We start from the raw sequence: 19,279 nt of genomic DNA on the forward strand, positions 1-19,279 counted from the left end.
TGCCATGTTGTTTTCAAGTGGCAACTAAACCTGTGAGAATAAATGTGGCAGATCCCTCCATTTTAAAAAATGCACACTGCAGTGGTTAACTTGGATCTTAGCAAAATGCATATGGTAATTCAAATTGGGTCTCTGCTGCCATCTTTTGGTCAGTCAATAAATATTCCAATGTCAAATTGCCAAAACATGGGTGAGGGCTGCCATGTTCCCCTACCAGTTTGGAACAATCAGACTTGAAAGAATCTGTTCTTATTGCCAATTTCAATAATGGTAGTCTTAGTCTTTGTGTGGACTTGATTTACCTAGGCCAAGTCTGCAACCGTATTCAATAGGTTTATGCTAATTACAATATATGTGGGTATATTTGTGTATGTGTTGGATGGATAGATGGGTAAGTAGATGATAGATAGTTAGATAATTACATAGATTCAGATAGATGGTAGATAGATAGATAGATAGATAGATAGATAGATAGATAGATAGATAGATACAGATATACAGATAGTTTGATTGATTGATTGATTGATTGATTGATAGATTCAGATATGTACACATACAGTACAACCAGTTGGTCTAAGTGGCATGTTTGGGGATGAGATAAGTTTAGTGATTAAGATATTACAAAACAGTAGCTGATTGAAATAAATAAAGGCTACCTTCTTTGAGGAGAAGATACTGTCCAAAAGCTATTTTCTTTAGGTCTTATTGAGCAGTTTTGCTTCCCAATGTTATTGCCAACTTTTAGTACCCTAATCTGTATTCTTGTGTCTAGCTGAGCTGGCATTAGGGGAGAGAACAAATCAATACAATTTTCAATAAAACAATATGCCCACAGTATTGTTTTTGCTTCCTGGACACATGCTTATTACCCCCTTAGATATTAAACAATGGTAAAATATAATTCTTCAGTTTATCATCATAGTTCCCAAACAATAAAATATAGAGGATTTTTTTAAAAAATCCATGAAGAGGGATTCTGAGCAGCCACTGTGAAAAATGACTGGAAAGACACTACTGCATGCTGTCAATTGATATGTGTCTGTAGCCAAAAAAAAGAATAAGAATATGCATATAAGATTTTCCAGTTATTACAGTCCTACAATATCTCCAAGGATATTCAGGATGTATCATTTAATTTAATTTCCTGTATCTGGAAGAACTGGTTCTTTTCATTCGCCTACTACCACCAACAGCCTCCCACCGACCAGTACGCTCCCACAGAGAAGGGCTCCTCCAGGTGCCGTCGGCCAAACAATGTCGGCTGTCGGCCCCTAGGGGGAGAGCCTTCTCTGTGGGGGCACCGACGATCTGGAATGAGCTCCCCCCAGAGATACGGAGGATCCCGGATCTGCGCACCTTCCGCCGCGAGTTGAAGATGCTTTTATTTCATCAAGCGGGCCTCGCCTAAATCTTCTCCCTTTTAAGTGTAAATTTTAAATTTTTAATGTATTTTAAAATTATGGGTATTTTAAATTATGGGTATTAATTCAGCCAAATTTATTTAATTCATTTTATTTGATTTTAAATTTTGTATATCTATGTGTTTTATTTCATGGCTGTACACTGCCCTGAGTCCTTCGGGAGTAGGGCGGTATAGAAATTCAATAAATAATAATAATAATAATAATTAATTTTTTTGATTTTATGCATTTCTTCCTGCACAACAATAATATTTTGGGTTTTGGCAACAATTCCCAGCACTTTTTAGCTCTCCTATCAGTGGGATCCTTATCCAAACAGGTAGCCCTCGACTTACCAACCATTCATTTTAGTGACCGTTCAAAGTTACAGTGGCACTGGAAAAAGTGACTTATCACTGGTTTTGACACTTAAAACCATAAGCAGCATTCCCATGGTCATGTGATTAAAATTCAGGTGCTTAGCAAATGGCCTGTACTTAGGACAGTTGGTGTGTTCCAGGATCAAGTGGACACCATTTGTAACCTTCCCAACCAGCAAAGTCAATTCACTTAACAATTGTGGCACGAAAGGTTGTAACGTGGGGTGCAATTCATTTAAACAACTACCTTGCTTAGCAGTGGAAATTTTGGGCTCAATTGTGGTCATAAGTAGAGAACTACCTGTATTTAACAATACAACCTTATGTATGTCTAAATAGAAAAAAAAATCTGTTGACAATAATAATTAGGGTAACTATTGTCTTGCTATTAGTTTGGCTATTAAATGACTTGGCTTATTTGAGTAGCATGTACCAGAATGCAGTGAAAGAACACCACCTATTGCTGTGTCCCAAATTTAAAAATAGAGGAAATAATATAGATAATGGTTGGATCCATACACAGAAATCAGCTACTACTGTAAAAAGCCACCTGGGAGCCAGTTTTCTATAAGATGCAGACTGTAAAGCTTTGTTATTTATTACATGTAATCTGGCTTAGTCCTCTCTTTGAAAACCCATTTCAACAACCTTTTTTTTCCCTTGAGAATTTTTCTACATACGTTGGAAAACACTAAGCAAGTATTGATAAATAGCTCCTAGCAAAAGGAGCCAAATCAACATGATCAGTCAATTGCATTGACATGATACTTATTCACAGACAATAAACGTTTTGTAAGTTGTCAGTAAATAATTAGCACCATATTACTGGCTTTAATAATTTTGCAGAGTACATTATGAGACGTTCTGGAGCTGTCCAAGATGAATTGCTTTACCCTTTGGGAGATAGGATGATGTTAAAGTAGTGCAAGGTAGACTCTATTTGCACATCCAAAAGTATTAGTTATATTTATTCTCCAATAAAATTAGCTCCATCTGACATACAAAACACATGCATTTAACAGAATATTTTTTTATTCCGTTCAATCATGTCCAAATCTCAGAGACTGCCTAGATAAGTTTTTTGGCAAGGTTTTTCTGAAGTGGTTTGTCATTGCCTCCTTGCTAGGGCTAAGAGAGGGTGACTGATCGAAGGTCACTCACTTGGCTTCATGCCCAAGGCAGGACTAGAACCCACACCCTCCCTGTTTCTAGCCTAATGTCTTAAGCAAACCAAATTTCTGGCTCTTTAACAGAAATTAGAGCAATATTTCATTAATAATTGTGGTGGCATGTAAAACAAAATTATATCAGTTGTTGGATATACTGTATGTAGCCATCAGATTAGGAACATCCAGTTTTTTGAATATGCCCTTCAGTGTAGAGTTACTGACATTTGTGTTCTAACCATTTATGAATAATAGCTCGGTATTATATTGTTAATGAAGTGATAACGGGGCAATCTCGGCTAATGCTTTACAGTATAACTATTTTATTATGCAATATTATTATACTTTCGATCACCAAAACCCTCACCTCATCAGAATTTGGTACTTCAGAAGCTCTTAGGCTCCTGACCATTGCAAAAGAGTGAAAACTCAATCTTATGTTAGCCCTGCAAGGTGGATCAGACTAGGAATCCAATGTCATATAAGTCAGTACTACTTTTATTGTAAAGCTGTAGTAAAAGAATCTGAATCTGAATGGAAGATTTTATCTTTTATCTTTCATGAGAACTCAGGAGGGTTTTGTCTAAGATGTTTACTCAAGCAACATCCCTGGCCTGGACTCTTTTATCTGACTCTTGTTTTGATAGCGGCTCTTTGTCCTGTCCCTCAAGGCCATTCCTATACCCTCTACATCTTTTTACTTATCATCCAGGCTTATGATATGATGTTTTCCCAAAAAGAAGACCTATCCCAAAAATAAGCCCTGCCATGTTTTTTGCATGTGCACCCAATGTAAGTCCTATCCCACAAAAGAAGCCCTACTTAAGCGCCTGTGCAGCTGGCCACTCACTTATTCCATCTGGTGCCAGGGCCACAAGGCAAGGCAAGGGGTGGAGCTGCCCCATATGCCCTGCACTGGTTACCTCAGGGCCCCCGCAGTCAGGCCATCCATGTTCCAACACCTGCCTTGCCTTGCAGTGGTGGCTCCACGAGCTCCGTCCAACAGTACCTCAGATATAGCTGCCGGCCCACTTCTGCTTGCTTGTGCGGCCGCAACAGAGCAGGAAGCCAAGCAATGTGCTGGTGCCACCACCACAAGGCGAGGCAGGTGTTGGGGTGCGGGTGGCCTGTAAGCCAGGGTGCTAAAGTAAGCCATGAAGGGTGCATGGGGCAGCTCCACCACCACCCCCTGCCCTGCGGTGGCACTGGTGTACTGTGCGGCTTCCTGCCCCACCGCAAGCAAGCAGAAGAAGTGGGCCTCCCATGTACTCTTATAGTACATGGGGAAAAAACAAGACATCCCCTGAAAATAAGCTTTAGTGCTTATTTTGAAGCACAAAAGAAAATAAGATTGGGTCTTATTTGGGGGGAAACACAGTAACTAAGGTCTATCTGACAATAGCAAGAAAGTCATAGTAAAAACCACCAAGTTAAAGAGCAATCACAGAAATGTCTTCGGACATTTCTTAATGGCCTTGACAAGAGATGAACATTGCCCCCTATAGTCAGCAATGACTAGTGGAGTAAAACCCTCAGGGAGTCCTCCTACTAAACAGCAGCCATATTGAACCCAAAGTGTTTTCAAATAAATGATTCTTCTTTTGAAAAAGCTTTCTGTTTGTTAATGTTTTTCAATCAAAAGGTATGAAGGCTCCTTTGGAACTGAAGGTTATCAATAATGCAACATTATTTTTAGCCCCAGACTATAACTTTATGACTATATATTGTCAATCCATTTCAGTTTTCAGGATACACTATCTTCCTTTCTTTAAATATGTTTTTTCCCCTGAAGCTAAATGATGCCTTGTTGTGACTTACAAAGCTTTGAGTTCTCCTATCCCAACTTTTAACACAAGCACAAAGTGCACTCCTTGTTAAGAGGAACTCGGCATTAAAAAAAAAAATGTGTGTAATGTAGGCTATTAAATAATGGCATTCAGTTTTGACACTTTCTGTTACTGAGTTTGTATTTGGTACTCTGGGATATACTGTTTGCCATTTCCATGGAAACGGTGAGATTGTGACATATTTACACAGTAATGATGTCATAAAGAGCATACTGAAGTACAACTAAAGCATCAGGAGCTGGCTCCTTAATGCAAACTTCTGGCCAGGGCTTGCAAGACCAATTTTTTTCTCCTGACGGGTGCCCTTTTGGCAAAGGTTGTACTCGTACGTGAATATGGTTTAATGCTTTCTAATGGCAACTCTCTGTCACGCACTGGAAACTGTGAGGCGAGATTTAAAGCGAACTGACAGAGAAATAAAAAGGCGTTTAAGGCTTCTAGACATGAGTTGCTGCCCTAAATTTTGCGACGTGCAGACCCACTGCTGCTGTGATATAAATCTCCATCCCTACTGTTGCTGCCTTCTCCATCCGTACCCCCATTGCCTGTGTGACATACTATGTTGCCGTCCCTGTCGGCCGCTCTGCCTCTCAACCTTGGAGCGGAAAGCTATTAGAGCTAAAATAGAAGCTGAGCAAGAACTGGCCAGGTAAATCTGTTTCCTCTTTCTTCATTTTACTAGATCAAGAACCAGCGGGGAATGAAATGAGAATGAATGGTACTTAGTTCCATTGGTCTTTGAAACAGAGGCTGGGCATAATTTGTTTTACATGCCTCATATTTTTATTTGGGATGAAGAATAGTCCAGGGGTCTCCAACCTTGGCAACTTTAAGACTTGTGGACTTCAACTTCCTCAGAATTCCTCAGCCAGCTTTGTTGAATCAGCCTGGGAAAACAGTGGCAAATATGGCTCCTGGTTAAATGGTGTAACACAATGCAACCATTTGTCTGCAACAAAGATTCCAGTGGCTGCCTTCCGTAGCAGCTGAAATCTGATTTATTTAAAGGCAGCCTCATCCTGAATACATTTTGGTTGGGCAGTCTGAATATAGCTAAGTCTTCCATAGCCAAAGTTATTTTCTTATATTTAGAGCTATATTTTATTTATTATAAAAATTTGCTTGCTGTTTGGTTCAAAATATTTACATTCTGAGACTGAGAAAAAGGCAGAATTTACTGGTACATTTTAAAGGTAGATCATTCTAATCTGATACCACCATTTTGTCTAGGTTTACATATTGCATTAAGCCAACTGGTATAGAGAGAGTGTTGTAGTAGGTATGGCTTAGTGTGATGTGTCTGAGCCTAGACAATTGTATGTTTAACAAGCCATTCTGATTAGGAACAACCAGATGGAAATAATTAGTTTGAGGTCATACATGACTATACAATTGGATAGTCCAATGGAAAATAGACAGAGATATAAAATTTCAATGAGAAACTTGTGATTGAATAAAGATTTTAAAAGTCTTCAAGTTTTCTTCAGCTCCCAGAAACTTCATGGACAGTTCCATGCAATTGTCTTGACAAAATTTGAAAATGGTTTATTAATGCCTTTTCCAAGATATGTGTGTAGTTGTTGATAGGGTGGGGTTTTTTTTAGATTTCTGTTTTAGCCTAAATTCCCCTGATACTCCTGAACAAGATCTCACTTTATCTGAACTAAAGGCCAGTTTATCCTGTTTAAAGTATCCAATCCATAAATCATACTAAACCTGTGGAGTGCTTGGTGCTCTCTAAACTTGATTATTTGCTGCAGATGTTTAACTTGCTAGATAACATCATCAGTGCTAGTGAGTGTGAGGTTTGCTTCCTATTTATATATAATAACACAAATACCTGCCTGTGTTGGTGGGGGAGTGATTTTCTCCTTCGTAGTTCCTTGATTTAGGGTATTGTTTTCTGCTTATTTGTATGGTGTTAATCCCTGCTTATCTGTGTGTGTGGGCTGCTGGAGAGGATGTGTTCTGATCTTTTTGTTTCCTTCCTAGGTTTTTGTCTCTTTCAAATAGTGTGCAAATGTACCTCCACCAACACTTGTGGTATAAGCCACTGTATATAACCAGGGCAAACCTCAGACTGACTAGCATTTATGATGTTACATAGTTGGGTAAGACAGCAGCTGCAAGCAAACAACAAATATAGGGAATACCAAGAACTCCACTGGCCAACCTGAGCTACATATATTCTCTTTTGTTTGTATTCTACCTTATAATGCTGTTTGTTTAGCATTAACAAACTCCAGTAGATAGGTTCACATCACACTCAGCATTGTGTGAATAACAGGCTAGCAAAAAAAAAAAAGTATTCCGAAACATGATTTGCATCATACATTTTTCCAATTCTTTTTTTAGCAACCTTTGACAATCTTTCAGCATTTCCTAGCTGGTGCTTCCCAATAACAAAATTTATGTGGATGTGTCTTGTGTATAATCATGTCAGTAATGCCAACACTGATAAGAATTTCACTAATTTAACATTGCAATGACCTTGTCATTGCTAACATCAGTAGAATATAGATGAGTTCAACCCTGAAACATTTCTTTTAATCTCTACAGTTTAGTTTCCATCAACATTTGAGATGTATTAACTTTTACTGCTAAATATTGAACTATGTATAACATCAGATTTGTATAGGATATTCTAATATTTAAATTGGTATGTTGCACTCTTATCCTCTTCTTTGTTATAACTGCAGGATTCGAAGAAGGGTTTGTAAAATGATGGCAGCATGTAGTCGTCCAAAGCTTTTAGCTTTAATGGATGTTAAAGGTTTTGATCCAGAAGACATTACAGTGAAAGTGCAAGATGGGAAGGTTAAAGTTTGTGCTGAACATGAAGAAGAATTTAAGACTTGTAGAGGGAAGGAATACAACTATTCAACTGTCACCAAGGAGATTTGTTTACCACCAGGGATTTGTGAGAATGAAGTAACGTACAGCATAGGACCGACCAGTCTTGTGAGGATAGAGTCACCTTGCTGTGTGCCTTCTTGTTGTTTGCCTCCTTGTTGTCCACCTTCTTGTTGTCCATCTCCTTGTTGTCCATCTCCTTGTTGTCCACCTTCTTGTTGTCTTAAACTTTAATTTAAACACTGGGCAAGCAGCTCTGGTAGCTGTACAGTGTAAGGATGGGACACCATTCTGATCTCATGAAAACCGCCCTTTGCTCATGTGTTAGGAAATGTGTACACTTCTTCCAACAATGACAATGTTGCACATCAATTGGTTTGGCTGTACATTTTTTTTGGTGGGGGTGGGCGGGAACGACGTGATTTGTTCCTTGAAGAATGCCTGCTTAGTTGGCAGTTGAAACAAGGATAGAAAATAGTATTTTTATTTTTCTTAAGAAAGCTTTTAGAGAAGGGAAGTAATTCAATAACCAGACACATGCTTTGGCACTTCCATTTAAAAAGGCACTGAATAGCAGAGGGCAGGTGAGTCTGTATGCCTCAGTCACTGGAGAGTTGCTGCTAGTTAAAACAGAAGGTACTGGAATTAATGGCAAATAGTCTGACCGAAGGCAACTTAACTTCTTAAACTTGTAGTATAATAAAAAGAAACTTGTGCCAAAGCAGCTTTTAATTAAGTATGGATACTAGATGTTCCAACCTAATATTAGATCCCTACAACCTTTTATGATGATATGCCTTGCGGCATTTACTAGAAGGTTTAAAAAATTGTGTTTCTAACTCTCTGGCTACCTCCTATCGAGGGCCAGATAGAGTAAAACAACCTCCTCAGAAAATGCACACTGATGGTTGGCATGATGGTGAGGGAGGAAGCTATGTGCCTCCCTTGACTTACCTTGTACCATTCACAAGGTATCCTGCTGTTTTGCAAGTGGTAGAAAAGATAATTATCATTAGTGGGGAAGTAAAATTTAGCTGATGCATTTCTGTATGGGCTTTCCCACCTATAACTTCCCCCAGCATCATGTCTTTTGCGTCACATCACAAAATGTCTGGGCTGACTTTGCCCTTCTGTATTGGCTTTGGTCTCAATCTTCCTATTGTCATTTGCCTCATTCCAAGGGTATCTGGCCTTCTGGTACAGTATCACCTGTGATCAATGGTGAAATCCAAATTTTTTTACTACCCATTCTGTGGGTGTGGGTTGGGCGTGGCTTGGTGGGCATGGCAGGGGAAGGATACTGCAAAATCCCCATTCCCACCCCACTCTGGGACCAGCCAGAGGTAGTATTTGCCGGTTCTCCGAACTACTCAAAATTTCCACTACCGGTTCTCCAGAACCTGTCAGAACCTGCTGGATTTCACCCCTGCCTGTGACATAGTTGTATATATATATCCATGCAGAAGTCAACCCCATTGAGATCAATGGAAGATTTCAGGTAAGTAGTTAAGATTCCAGGCTGTTTTGCTGTATATCCAGGGGAAATGGCAGGACAGCAAAAGGATGGGGTTTTGGGGTGGGGGAACCTTGGAATACAAAATTAGCACATTGTTGAATGACAACAAGGAAATTAAGATTATAAATTGGAGGAAATCACTCCAGCAGCTGTCATGGTCCATATAAATTAGAGTTTAACTCCCAGAATTACCCAGCCACCATAACTGGCTGGAGAATTAGAGTTGGGGCCTTCACATCTTGACATTGATAATGGAATTAGGTTGTGGAATTCCAGTAATGTTAAATCATCAAGTATTTTGTAATATGTTTTTTAAAAAAACTCACTTGAAACATTTTAATTTGGTGCTAAAATAATTTTAAAAACTCCTGCAATCCATATAAATTAGGATTGATCTATCTGGACTAGAATCACTATTTATTAATTTCTATGCAATTAATTTATCTCATCAAATAATATTTAATTTATAGGATATCCATATATCCTAGTATATCACATAGTTTGCTAAATATCAAGAACAAGGCAGCCTTGTGCTGCAATTGTATACAAGAAGATAAATTTAGTTTTTAAAAAACCTTGCCTAATTTCTACCACTCGTCCACAGTATAGATTTTCTGATATTTCCATCATATCTTTTTAGGGGTGATTTTTTTTTCTCCTATACAGTCAGTATCCCCCACTTCTGATTTCTCCAATCTTATTGCCTCTTATCATGGAGATCGGAAATGTACATCCTGAAGACTCGGAGCTAAATCAAAATCTTAGGAGACCTCTAAAAATGTTTGCCAAATTGTTCTGTTTACAATAGAAATTATAATTGTGTTTGACAAGAGAAATAGATTAACTGCAAATAATAATACATAAATGGTAACAGACACAAATCAAATAGATGAAAATGGGAAACTGGGCTAATTAAAGCATGTGCAAATGCTGGTTGTGGGTGGGAGGTGGTCTGTTCAAGGGATGAATGTTAAAAAGAAGAAGGCTGAGAATAGGAGCGTGCAGCTACCCTTTTCTTCTTTGACAGGAAGAGCGGTGTAAGGTCCCAAAATATAGCTGAATCACCAGAATGCCAAAGAGAGAGACTCAAGACGAGGCTTGCAAAAAGAAGCAGATTTTATTTATGGCCAAAAACAAAATACTGGGTGGGACTATTTCCAGAACATACAGATGCAATGCATGTGAGGAGATAGCCACACCTTGGGGAAGGTATGGCATCCTTTTTATACCCTCAGAGGCATTAGCTTAGTACCCAATTCTGGCCCCCTGGCCCATCCCTTCCTTTGGCAGTGCAGCAAGGAAGGGTGGGTGGGTGGGTGCTTAGCAACCCCACTTCTTGAGCTATCCACCAGGTACGGAATGATACAGAAAAACATAACAAAGAAGTGAGATCACTGGTAGAAACAAATGGCAGAGGCAGTTCTAATTCTTAGCAAAGCAATTCTTACAGAAGCAAAACAACAAGTCAAACCAATTCTAGTGACTCCACTATTATTTCCCACCAATTCTACCTGTTCTATTATTATTATTATTATTATTATTATTATTATTATTATTATTATGTCCCTTCAGTGGCATACGTCAGAAGAAACAAAAATTCACCCAATAGAGTGGAAACGGGGACCATAAGAACAGTGTGTAGTAAACCAAGCAAAAGGATTAATAGGAAATGGTCGCAGAATGAATTGATAGTGAATAAACGAGTGAATGAGTAGTGTGAAAGAATGTATGTCTAATACTGAGAAAAAGAATGAAGATCAAACTGCAAAATACATTTGTGAAGGAAGGGTGAATGGTCAAGAGAAAGAGAAAGTTGAGATTGGTTTTGTTAGCTCCTCAAAAACTTGACAGATGTTTAAAGAGCAAAAAGCAATAAATATATGAAGCAGTATGTGGAAGTTAAAGCATGAATAATTTGCAAAGATAGATATAGGGGGAATATTAAATTGTGTTGGTGTAAACTATATTTAGTTATATTTCTTTGCTCACTATTATTGTCTCTCTACACTTTGCCCAATGTTCATTAATAAAAAATGGAGAATGATTTTATATGAATGTAGGAAAAAATAATTAAATGCTAGATAATAATCTAGCAGTAATTAACTACATTTAATTGTAATTAAATATAAAGGAAATGAAATCAAAATTGATTTTTATCTGGGCTTTCAGCTACAGTGTGACCCTCATGCCAAAGAGCCTCGTTTACTCCTGATACGAATGCTTTTATTTTAGAATAGCAAAGGTCACTTTCTATTAGTCATCTATTGGGGATGATTTAATGAATCATGCAGGAAATTGGACTTGATAATTTCTTCCAATTCAGCGATAAAAATTGCAGCACAGGTCAAGGATTTCCTGAAGTTTCCAATAAAGTTTAGATCTGTTTGAGCTCAACATGTGTTGATGGAATGTGGGGTTGGCTCCTTGTTCTCAGATCAGACAATCCCCTTTCACTGCTCTTTATGTTGATATAATGTGGCCACGATCCTGATTGTACTTAGACCATCTTCACATTTTTCCTGTTTATTAACAGAGAAAGTTTTTGGAACACAGCATTGGATGGCATTTTGTAATCCCATATGGCAGGGAGTACATATTGGCTAAACAGATGTAGCCAGATGAGCAGCAGAAACCCTACACAGTCTCCAATAGATAAAATGGGGCAAAGAATTATATTGTGAAAATGTTGCCCTTCCACTATATTCCAGGCATTCTACTCAGATCTGTATAAATAATGAAATTTAGTAGGGGAAGGACCTGTGAAGATCTCATGGGAACTAAAATGATTTAACTCTTCAATAGTTATTATTGGAGTATAGGTCAAGACAATAGCTCAGCACACGGTAGGCATCTAATTATTATAATTGTTCTATTATAATAATAACATCTGGATGGTGCTAATGGACATTTGTCTGGACTTAATTTGTGAGTATGGTTGTGTTTTTATGATTTGCAAATGTAGACATACATTTTCTGTAAGAATATGTGCACTAACAGGTGTGAAGTCCACACATGAAGGTCCAATTAAACTGATTTATTGTTGCTCATGCCTATGCATGGGAATCTTCTCAACTAACGGTTAACATCTGCTTGAGGTAAGACAAGAGTCAACAGAAATCAAGAGAGGTTGGACTTAGTTTGCTTGTGTCCATGTAGGGATTCTAGGCTGATCTCTCTTTTAACTCCACTCACAGGTTCTGCCACTTTCTCCTATTTGTACATATTATATGGCTATGGCAGTATACAATTACTTTCATAGAAAAACTTATTTGTGCCATATTTATAAGCAAGTTCCTTATATGTATTAAATATTGGCTCATCTAGAAGCAAGAGCATACCATCACTGATTATCCTCTCCTGTTTTCAATTGTTTTTCCTCTGAAAAATAAACTACATTGTATGTCCCTACATTGTGAGAGATGGTTTCACTATTTCTATGTACACAGGTGGTAATTCATTGTGAGCTACCCTAAATCGGCTTTAGTATCGTTCTCAAAGTGCACAGATGCTTTGTTTACAACCAGCAAATCCTTCTGCACAGAAAATTGTGATTTATAGATACCCTAATCCACGGGTGTCCAATTTGATCGCGTCATGTGACATCACATGACGTATCATGATGTTTTTTGCTTTTGCAGAGCCAGGGTAGGCATGGCCAGTACATGATGCATCTGGCTCACTGGCCGCCAGTTTAACACCCCTGCCCTAATCAAACTTCAGCTGATCTTCCAGTCTTCACGAAAATAAAAGACATTGAGAGAAATTTGATAACATTACCACTAGGTGGCATGTATTTGTATAGATTAAGCATTATTCTATTTATATTTTCCCAGTGAAATTTTCCCAGGCCAAAATAAGCATGGCCTCATTCCCGTTTTAGGCTAATCTTAGGGCATGGATATTGATTTTCCTTAGGTGGGCCAAAGATATTCCTGGAACGGAAATCTAGTAGAAACTCTCGTGCAATTCCTGCTTTACAGTACATAGTACAATGTCATCGTTTTACCTTCATATACATGAGTCAGTTTGGTGTACTGGTTAAAGCATTAAATGAGAAATCAGGAAAGCATCAGTTCTGGTCCTTCTTTAGGCAGGAAGCCAGCTGGGTGACCTTTGGGCTTTCACTCTCTCTTAGCTTTAGGAAGGCAAATCATTTCTGAAAAATCCTCCCAAGAAAACAGCAGGAACTTGTTGAGATTGATTCATGGATTTCTTGAGAAGTCATGCACAAACAAACCCCCAAATTATATGCATAGGTTTGCATGTATGTATAGTTACAGATGTGCGGATGTTCTCCCATTCCAACTGAACTACTATCTGGCTGCCTTAATGGGCTCTTTCTCTGGGCAAAGTGAGGACAGACAAAAATGGGGGGGAATGCCAATGTTAGGCACCCTTAAACTCTTGGAGAAAGGGCAAGATAGAGCTACAAAAAATAAATAAATTATGCATTTAGGGCAATAGAGGTTTTCTTTAAGTTTGGAACCTTTCGTAGCCAAAACAGCACCATCCTAACAAAACAGAGGATATTGCGACAGGCTTCTCCAGTTTGCTGGAATAAACACAGAATTTAAAAATGAAAGGGGGATTTCCAAAAAGCTTAATCAGTGTTGAATCTTCTCAGACTCAGTCAAAAATAACAAAATGGAGTCTAAGGAAGATTGCATGAAGTATTCTGGGAAAGAAGACCCTGAATCTCAAGTGGAAGTTAGTGAGATGGAGACAGGAATTGGGGTAAGAGTCCAGATGCAACTGTGGACAGTGAAATTCAACCATTTTCCTGCCATCTTATTGAAACTTGTTTTTGAGGTGGTAGATCTGGATTGCCTTTTGAGGAAGTAGTTCTGTAGGGCTGGTTTAGGTTGGTGTACTCTGGCCTTCTGGGCCCACTGGAAGTAAGGAAACAGACTGTTTCCTACCTCCAGAGGGCCTTGGGGGTGAGGGGGTGGGGAAGGCCCATTTTTCACCTTTCTAGGAGCCTGGGGAGGGAGAAAACAGCCTTCCTCAACCCCCTGGAGGCCCTCCGGAGGCCAGAAACGGCCCATTTGCCGACTTCCAGTGGGACCCGAAGGCCCGTTTTTTGCTCTCCCCAGGCTCCAAAGCCTTTCTAGGAGCGCGGGGAAGGCGAAAACAGCTTTCCCCACCCACCCACCCACCCCGAGGTCCTCCGGAGGCCGGAAATGGCCCATTTGCCAACTTTAAGCTTTAACCTCCCAAAAAGGTTAGCCATCTAGAGGATATTTGAGAAAAGGCTGACCACTCTGTCAATGACCAGGTTGATACATGGAATAAAAAAGAACATGATAGAGTGGCTGGTAGATGACACAGTGTCCTTTGATTTCGATCAATACTCTGATGCCCTTTGAGGACTTTGGGCAGTTATTCATAGACAAGAATTGTTTGAGTTTGATTTGAACTTTAATGTAAGGTTCAGCAATAACACATATTGGGTAACTACTTCATTGGCTATTAACATCTGTCCGAATAAATTCTGATTCTTGTAGTCTAAGAAACTAGTTAAGGTCCATGGATCTCTTTGTACTACTACTTTCATATTAGTTTCCCCCCCCACCCCCACCCCATAAGGGCTGGCTTATGACTCTATAGATTCAGTCTTGCCAGTGATCTCTCAGATTAACACCTGTTTTGCAAATAGATTTCCTTTCTACCTTCAAGGAACTAGTAATTATATTATTTCTTTTTTAAAAAACTTGTTTTTGATCTAAGATACTTTAGCAGCTCTCAGCTGCTGCCCAATATTTTATATTTACCCAGACTGATGAATAGAATGGTGCAGCTTCAGATATGGTCTGTCCTCAGCCTTATTAACAGCAATATTGTATTGCAAATCACCAAAAATACAGCCTTTCTCCCTTTATGGATTTGTTGAATATTACTCTACATTGTTCTGTTTGTTTGTAACTACAGATAGCCTTTAACTTACTGCATGGTGGCGCAGTGATTAGAATACAGTACTGCAGGCTAACTCACTGTTCACTCCAGGAGTTCGATCCTAACCGGCTCAAGGTTGAGTCAGCCTTCCATCCTTCTGAGGTCAGTAAAATGAGGACCCAAATTGTTGGGGGCAATATGCTGACAGCTTACAGGGCTGTAAAGCACTATGAAGCGGTATATAAACCTAATTGCTATTGCTAATCACAAATGGGACCAAAATTTCATTAAATAAGCATGGCAATTGTTAAGTGAGTCATGCCTAATTTTATGCCCTTTCCCCCCCATGCTTGTTAAATGAATCACTGCAGTTGTTAAGTGAATCAGACAGTCTTTGAGTGAACGCCATTGACTTTGCTTTTTGGAAGCCGGATGGGAAGGTCATAAATAGCGACCATATGACCCCAGGACCTGCAACCATCATAAATACATCATATGACTTTGGGAATCCTGCAACAGTTGTAAACACCAGTGGTTGTCAGTTACTTTCCTCAAGGACTACCTGTACTGAGCAGCAATTGCTCATGAAAAACCATCAGATGTGCTGCCTCATTTACAGAAGGAATTCCAACACCAAACTTTTAGCTGTCAAGGTTTCCCAGTTGCAACCTTTTCTGGAAGCACTCTCATGAACCATTTTGTCAGCCGTATCTCCAGCAAAGGATTCTACTTTGATGCATCCTTGCTAACAGCTGCTATAGTAACGGGGAGGGAGGGCATGGCATTTGAGTTGGGGAAGTGAGCTGATAAGGTGCACTCCCATGTGAACTGGAAGGAAAGTTTGATCTCAAGAATTATTGTGCTGCTGAGTGGAGTTGTTTACACCCTGTCAAGGCCAACTGTCCTAGGACTCCAGATGGGCAAAATACCTGAACATGAGCTTCACACAACATCATACTGGATGTTGATTGGACACTCAGCAGGGAACCCTGGGGGGGAGGGGTTTGGGGAAACTTTCAGTCTGTAACTTTTGCGTGTTTTGAATCAGATCTTGCCTTGCTTTCGCTGCTATCATTTCAAACTCAGTAAAAGTACTCCTTCTCTATCTCAATGAAGTTGGGGTTTTCTTTCTTGGGTTTTGAACGGAGGCAGGCCTGGCAAATTTCTTCTTTGGCCAGTTGTTTTGCATGCTTGTTTCCTAATTGCTGCAAAGTCCTTTCAAGATGCATGACACACTGACAAGTAAGTATCAAGTTAAAAATTATTTTCTTTTGACTCACACCCCCACAATAAGAACTCCCAAGCATTTAAAGATGAACTAAATTTCATACTGAAAATGTTTCCAGTTGCAATTCATTACATTGTTTTGAGTATTATTATTGATGTGTAATAGTTTAATGAAACAATAACATCATAACAGAGCAGACAAAAACTACAAGTATTAAATTCATCTTTCAGCAAATATAAATATGAGGAAATCTCCATTCTTTCCTACCTTTCGTGCACCACAACTTCCTCATTCTCTGGACCACTAAGCAATGTTTTTATTCTTTGATATTTGTCTAGCATTGTAATGATGCACCGCTGGACACATGTCAAAAGCCTGCGCCATGGTCTTAAGTGTTGGCTTACAAAGAAAAGTGCAGCCTTAGTGAAGAGGCAAATGTCAAAGAGACAAAGAGGTTTTAGAAAGGGGAGAGGAACCAAAAACAAACATAAGAGATAATAGAAATACATTAAATACTACATGGCTTTCGCTATGTAGATTATTCCAAAATGAGGAGTATATTAAGGATAATGGATATGTGCAGAAGCAGCGGTGAAATCTGGCCGGATCTATCTGGCTTGCACAAACTGGTAGGGCCAGTGGCAAGAGGGTTAGGGTCATTACGTCCCATTTTTGACCCTCTGCGCATGTGCAGAAGAGGTGTGTGCGCTCACATTTCTGAACTGGTAGCAAAGGTAAGTGCATTTCACAGCTGTGCAGAAGAGTACGGAACTAATCTTAAAGAAGGAATGCAAGAATATTAGATAAAAATTAGCATTGCACTGGGAAGGAAGAGGAGATTAGAAAGAAACCCAAGGTATCCCTCCTTGATCATCTTTGGTGTAATAGGGGGTAAAAGGAAAGTTTGTCAGGTTTTCTAAACTCTGATAAACTACAAGAAAAAAGTACTATTCCTGGAATACGTCTCTTGTCTGCTTCCTGATCTGACCTATCTGAAAGAGCTAAATGTGTGCCAGAAAGTTTGCTTATTCTTCTAATGTATATTTGCAATAAACTGAATTTCGAGGAACAGACTGGTTCAGAATGGAGAAAAAAGTGAGAAAAATGCATAGTTCTCCCACATCTTTTTAACTTACCGAGTAAATGTATCAAAAACAAATGGTAAGATTGGAAAAAATGGTGACCTGAATCAAAACTGGAAGTTGGAACACTAATTGTTTGAGATTGCCATAGGCAATAAGATTGTTAACTGGAATTAGACAGGAGAAATAATTATAAAAATGAAAAGGTTAAAAGTTAAAAATTGAAGCAAAGGTACCGTATTTTCCGGCGTATAAGACGACTTTTTAACACATGAAAATCTTCTCAAAAGTCGGGGGTCGTCTTATACGCCGGGTGTAGTTCTCCTGTAATCAGGCAGACCAGCCCGAAAGGCTCTGACGAGCCTTAAATGGCTCTGGCGATCCCAGCTCTGGCGATCCCAGCTCTGACAATCCCAGCTGAGTTCCCTGCAACTCAGCTGGGATCGCCAGAAACCACGTAAAAGGAAAAAGGTTTTTTACCTTTTACTCTGAGGATCCCAGCTCTGACATCCCAGCTGAGTTCCCTGCAACTCAGCTGGGATCGCCAGAAACCACGTAAAAGGAAAAAGGTTTTTTACCTTTTACTCTGAGGATCCCAGCTCTGACGATCCCAGCTGAGTTCCCTGCAACTCAGCTGGGATCGCCAGAACCATGGCTCTGACGGTCCCAGTTCTGACGGTCGATCCCATCCCAGCTGAGTTCCCTGCAACTCAGCTGGGATGGCCAGAGCCATGTAAAAGGGAAAAAGTTTTCCCCCTCCAGCTTGCTTACCTCAGCTGCTAGTCGCAACGCTTGCCTTGCTTTGCTTGCCCTGCCTGCAATCAAGCAAGGAGTTAGTTGTGGACTTCAACTCCCAGAATTCCTCAGCCAGCAAAGCAAAGCTGGCTGAGGAATTCTGGGAGTTGAAGTCTACAAGTCTTAAAGTTGCCAAGGTTGGAGACCCCTGTTCTATTGGGTAAGTTTTTTTCCCCTTTGGGAGCTTTAAAAAAATAGTCAATTGGGGTTTTTTTAGTTGTTCTTTTTTAGACCTAGCCATTTAAAGTTCAGGAAGTTTTAAATTTAGCTTTCATATAAAAATAAAAATAAAATAAAATAAAACAATATTTGTGCAGCTTTCTGAGATTTAGTGTGTTTCTGTAGTGTTTCACTCCAACTACACAAACACACAAAATCTCACAAAGCTGTATGTGGAATTTTGTGTGTGTAAAATGTGAAAGTTGGTTTTTTGGACTTTTTGTGGCTGTGTGAGGTTCCTGCTTGTTGCAGGGGCCATTTTGGGTCTAGCACAGCTGCTTTTACATTGTGGGTGAGCCAGTTGTGTTGTGTTGTGTGTGTTTAGAGTGTGAAAGTTTTTTGGGGGGGCTTTTTGTGGCTGTGTGAGGTTCCTGCTTGTTACAGGGGCCATTTTGGGTCTAGCACAGCTGCTTTTACATTGTAGGTGAGCCAGTTGATGTTTTTTAATTTTTATTTGGTGTGCATTGGAAGAGGGGCAGTCTTATATGGCGAGTATAGCCCAAACCCTATATTTTAACAGGAAAAGTTGGGGGTCGTCTTATACGCCCAGTCGTTTTATATGCCGGAAAATACGGTAAATTAAACCTATTTGCTTAATGAATTTGCAGTCAATTGTTCTCTTGATTTCTTGTTAAACTCTCAATCTTCCTATTCTAGCAAAACTTTCTACGTCAACATTGTTGGTAATTTTTATAAATTGTTTACAATCATTTAAGGATATTCTTTAGCTAGACTCAAGTTTCATTTCTCCATTTATAATGTAGTGTAATGTCATTACTGAGACAATTCTAACACTATGATTATTGGTATTTTTATTAAAATAGTTTGTATAGTTTAAACTTGAATAGCTATATTAAAATAAATTTAGGTGGCATGATACTTTTTCAACTTAATGTCACAG

General features: G+C 39.2%; 1 protein-coding gene across 1 annotated transcript; it reads left to right on the forward strand.

The window, feature by feature from the left end:
- Window positions 1-5,041: 5,041 nt before the first annotated feature.
- Window positions 5,042-8,018, forward strand: ODF1 (outer dense fiber of sperm tails 1). Its single transcript, XM_034422312.3, has 2 exons — window positions 5,042-5,442; window positions 7,493-8,018. Exons 1-2 carry the CDS (start codon window positions 5,147-5,149, stop codon window positions 7,878-7,880), a joined length of 684 nt encoding a protein of 227 aa, XP_034278203.1. The 5' UTR covers window positions 5,042-5,146; the 3' UTR covers window positions 7,881-8,018.
- Window positions 8,019-19,279: the final 11,261 nt, after the last annotated feature.

Source organism: Pantherophis guttatus, chromosome 3, assembly GCF_059756535.1.
Source record: "Pantherophis guttatus breed Tessera chromosome 3, ASM5975653v1, whole genome shotgun sequence".
Lineage (NCBI taxonomy): Eukaryota > Metazoa > Chordata > Lepidosauria > Squamata > Colubridae > Pantherophis > Pantherophis guttatus.